The sequence below is a fragment of the Palaemon carinicauda genome, chromosome 37, assembly GCF_036898095.1.
Source record: "Palaemon carinicauda isolate YSFRI2023 chromosome 37, ASM3689809v2, whole genome shotgun sequence".
NCBI classification, from domain to species: Eukaryota; Metazoa; Arthropoda; class Malacostraca; order Decapoda; family Palaemonidae; genus Palaemon; species Palaemon carinicauda.
Window position 1 is genome coordinate 15,224,469 of NC_090761.1, and position 5,357 is coordinate 15,229,825.

At 35.0% G+C, this 5,357-nt stretch overlaps 1 protein-coding gene across 1 annotated transcript; it reads right to left on the reverse strand.

The window, feature by feature from the left end:
• Positions 1-4,605: 4,605 nt before the first annotated feature.
• Positions 4,606-5,157, reverse strand: LOC137629202 (zinc finger BED domain-containing protein 5-like). The gene has a single exon (XM_068360464.1). It carries the CDS (start codon positions 5,155-5,157, stop codon positions 4,606-4,608), a length of 552 nt encoding a protein of 183 aa, XP_068216565.1.
• Positions 5,158-5,357: the final 200 nt, after the last annotated feature.

Genomic DNA, 5,357 nt, shown 5'->3' on the forward strand with positions numbered 1-5,357 from the left:
TGTGCCGGTGAGTGAACACTTGTGCGTCCCTAAAAATATCCTGATTTAACGCAGATAACAAAAGGCTATCGAGTGAAATATAGCTACAAGTGTTCGTGAATAGTCGGAGATTAGTTTGAGGGCAGAAACGTGGGATAAAACGTCGGCATAGGATAGATATCTTGTGTATTAATAAAAATCTGATCAAGATGGCATTGAATAACACAGGCAACTCGTGGAGAGACATCGCTGGAGTCAGCAAAAGCAAATTCCATGAGTTGGCGAAACAGGAGCTCGACCGTCTGATAACAGAGGTCACTAGTAACTCAAACCAGTGTGAAGGAAAAATATTCGCAGACATATTGAAACAATATGATCCAATAAACTGGAACAAATCTGCGGAAAACATCAGCAAAATAATTGAAGAAATTCCTAAGAAGATCCAAGTGATAAAGAGACTTATAAAGAAAGTCTACATCAATCAACACATTCCATCAAAGAACAACAAGTCCAATATGGTGAATATGCTGATTAATGCATTGGGAAAAAGAATGCCAAAATGGTGTAATACATGTAAGATATGGTATTCCATTAATAACCCTCAACAACTGATTAGAAAATGTAATGCCTGTCATGTTCCAACACACCCCACATGTGCTGAAATACAGCAAAAAATAAAAAATAGAGACACAAAGGTATTCTGCTCAACATGCTTAGTCTGGATAGAAAATATAATTAAGTCGAGACTAAATCTGCAAATAGTTGAAGAAGAAGAAGAAGAAGAAGAAGAAGAAGAGAAAAATGAACAGGATATGTGTAAGGATGCAGAGGAAATCATTGATATAACTTATGATGCCATCCAACAACATACTTATGAAGAAATAAATTATAAGATGGAAACAAATAATAGAACCAAGAGACTCAACCTGGACCTACATACTTTTAGGGAAGAGCAAGAAGAAGAAAAAAAAATAAAAGAAAGATATAGTCTGTAATAGGCTGAAAAGAGGGAATTGCAGATTTGGCGAAAGATGCTACTACAAGCATCCAAAGATATGCCATAATTATGAAATATATGGTAAATGTGCGTATTTAGACGGATATGGAGACGAATGCAGAGATCTCCATCCAAAAATATGCAAAACCCTAAAAGAAGGAAAAGGATGCAGTTTCTACAAAAAATGTCGATATATGCATCCTGCAACTATGAATGAGAGTAAGAAAACTCAGCAAACTGAAAAGAAAAACAAAAATGAAACAAAAAAAGAAACAAAAAAGCAGGCCGCGTATATACCGCACTATGCACCAAAAAAGGCCTTTCAGCCCAAATCTGCAAAAATAGAGCCCAACTACAAAGAATGCATCTATAATGCCAGGGGTTGGTGCAGATATGGGGATAATTGCAGGTTTACACACAAAAATAAATATGAAGGCGAAAGAACAAATATAATAGAAAAGTTGGATTTTTTAATGGCAGAATTCCGAGAAATGAAGAAAAGAACATCATATCAGAACAGGAAGGAAGCATGGGAGAATCCATATTATTACCAATATTAAATAATGGGGATGAACCACAAACCATAATAGTGATGAATGCACAGGGTTTAGTCACGAGTAACTCTAAAAAGAAAATAGAGTTCCTGGAAGAACTTACCCAAATTGAAAAAATAGATATATTAAATATAAGTGAAACATGGTATTTACAAGAGACTGGCAGTGATGACCAGATAAAGGGTTTCCAAATTTATATATCAAACAAAAAAAATAGGAATCAAGGGGGAACCGCAATATATGGACGAGACATAATTCAAGGAAAAGTCTGTGAAAAATACAGCAACACAGAATGTGAATTGATTGCGGTAGAATTTGAATTTGAAAAACTAGTGAATATTGTAGTTTACAGACCCCCAAATACTAAGGAGTTTGACATAATAACAGATAAAATAGATGATATATGTAGAAACCATAAAGACTGGAATATATTCCTATCCGGAGATTTTAACTTTCCTTTCGTGGATTGGAAAGAATGGATAGAAGAAAGTGGTTGTATGTATACATATAAAAAAGAGAGTAATAGTAGCGCAGAAGATAAGAGGCAATTTGAAAAGCTTCAAGATATGCTATTAGAACATAATATGCAACAAATAAACCCCATTCCAACAAGAAAGGAAAATGTCCTAGATCTAGTATTTGTGAATGAGGTGAATTATGTTAAAGAAATAATAGTGTATAACACGGGAATTTCAGACCACAATGTCATAGAATTTATAGTTCATTCCAAAGCAAGTGATCGCAGAATTAATAAAAGCACAAAACTTTGGGAAGGATATGGAAAATATAATTTTTACAGTAAGAATATAAAATGGTCAGAAATAAATGAAGAACTGAATAAAGAATGGAAAAATGTATTTGTAAGTGATAATATACAGGTAAATACGGAGATACTGTACAATATACTGGAGAAAATTGTTGAAAAATATTTACCGAAAAAAAACAATAAACAAAAGACGTGCATACCAATAGACAGAAGGATCTTATTTCAGAAAATTAGAAAGTGGAAGAAAAATCTTGCAAAAGAAAAAAATGTGTGGAAAATGGGGGAAATAAAATGTAAGATAGAAAATGCAGAACAAAAGATTATACAGTCAAAAGAAAATGAAAAAAGGGACTTAGAAGAAAGGACACTTCAAATTATAAAAAGAAACCCCAAAGTACTTTACTCCTATGCAAAAAAAGATGAATAAAGGGAGAACAGAAATAGGCCCTCTAAGAATTGAAGGACAGCTAACGAATGAAAAAAAGGAAATATGCAACATATTAGCAGAAAAATATAAGAGTGAGTTCACGCCAAGAATTGCGAATGAGAATAATGAAACAGGAATGAGAGAAGAAAATGTTGAATATCTAACGGATATAGATATTAGTGAAGCAGATATTGTCAAGGCTATAAACGAAATTAAAAATGGATCGGCAGCCGGACCAGATGGAGTTCCAGCGATTTTGTTAAAAAAAACTGCAAACACTATCGCGAAGCCACTTGCAATACTGCTAAGACAAAGTGTAGATATGAGCGAGATATATGTTAAACATAAATTAGCGTATATAACCCCTATCTTCAAAAGTGGATCAAGACTAGAGGCAAGCAATTATAGACCTGTTAGTCTAACATCACATATTATGAAAATGTATGAGAGGGTAATGAAAAAGAAAATAATGAACCATTTGGTCAAAAATAATTTGTTTAATATGGGTCAACACGGTTTCGTACCTGGAAAAAGTACACAGACCCAACTGATAGCTCACTATGAAAACATATACAAAAATATGATAAATGAAAAAGACACAGATGTGATCTATCTAGATTTTGCAAAAGCCTTTGACAAGGTAGACCATAACATATTGGAGAAAAAAATGAGAAAGCATAATATTGTGGGAAAGATAGGAAAATGGGTAAAAGAATTCCTGCAAAACAGAAAACAGATAGTGGTTGCAAATGACGAGAAATCAGATGAAGCCCAGGTAATATCGGGTGTGCCACAAGGTACGGTATTAGCTGCACTGCTGTTTGTTATTATGATCTCAGACATAGACTGTGATGTTGAAAACTCCGTAGTGAGAAGTTTCGCCGATGACACAAGAATAAGTAGAGAAATTACTTGTGATGAAGATAGGAACTCACTACAAAGAGATCTAAACAAAATATATGAACGGGCGGAGATAAATAGGATGGTATTTAACTCCGATAAATTCGAATCAATAAATTATGGAAAGAGAGAAGGAATGGTGTATGCATACAAGGGACCTAATAATGAGACAATCACAAACAAGGAAGCAATTAAAGACCTTGGTGTAATGTTAAATAGGAATATGTTATGCAACGACCAAATAGCAACACTGTTGGCTAAATGTAAAGCAAAAATGGGAATGTTATTCAGACACTTTAAAACAAGAAAAGCTGAACACATGATTATGCTTTACAAAACTTATGTACGTAGTACACTCGAGTACTGCAATGTGATATGGTACCCACACTACCAAAAGTATAATGCTAGAATAAAAGAATTTAAGGACCTTGACTACTGGGAAAGACTACAATTTTTATAACTATACAGTCTAGAAAGGAGAAGAGAACGCTATATGATAATACAAGCATGGAAGCAAATAGAAGGAATTACTGAAAACATCATGGAGCTTAAAATATCAGAAAGAGCAAGCCGAGGTAGGTTAATAGTGCCAAAAAATATTCCAGGTAAACTGAGAAAGGCGCACAGGACATTAATCCACTACGCACCAGCATCGATAATGCAGCGACTATTTAATGTGCTGCCAGCTCATCTAAGAAACATATCAGGAGTGAGCGTAGATGTGTTTAAGAATAAGCTCGATAAATACCTAAGATACATCCTAGACCAGTGGTTCTCAACCTTTTACTACCATGCCCCCTCCACAATTATTTTTTTATCGCCACGCCCCCCCCCCCCTTGCATATAAAGATAAATTTCACTTGCAGATTTTATATGAAAAGGAATAAAAAAGCCTTATGGGTTGTATAGTCAATTTACTAAGTAGGAAATAAAGTGAGATAATTGACATTTTCACTTCTACAGGATAACTTGCTTAGCTTATTTAGTGAGATACCTGACACTGCTTCTTGGATACCAGATCTTGAATACGAGGTTTAATGTTAGAGAGTGCACAACGTAAATCATCTTCCACATCCAGGCGGTTTCTGTATTTTGTTTTTATAGCAGTGAGCGTAGAAAATGCAGTTTCACACAGGTACGTTGATCCAAACATTGTTAGAACCCGAAGAGCCTGATGTGAGATCAGAGGGTACACAGAATGGTATTTAATCCAGAATATCTCCAAATCCAAATCATTGAATTCATCCTTAGCTGTGGAATTAAACTTTAACTCAAGAAACTCCTCTTGAATTTCCTCAGCAACATTAGCGAATTCACACTGAAAAGGATTCCTAATGAATTTCCAGGATTCACGCATGTCATCTATGTCTGGAAAGTATTTCGTGAATTCTGCTTTCAAGCTGCTTAGATGAGTGATTATAAGGATCTTTAACTCAGGGTCAAGGTTACCATGAGCGAGCCCAGAATCTAAGTTCCTAAAACTGGCTGCATTTCCCTGCTGAATTCGACATTTCCAGAGGTCGAGTTTGGCCATGAAAGTTCGAATGGTGTCGTGGTGAGAGATGATGTGGATATTTTTCCCTTGTAGTTTAAGGTTCACTGCATTCAAAGATTCAAAAATATCCACCAAGTAAGCTAGAATTATCTGAAAGCTGTCAGACTTGAATTTGTCATGAAGGGCTGCCTTCTGCTGTGAATCTAGAAATATTATTACTTCTTCTCGTAGCTCATAAA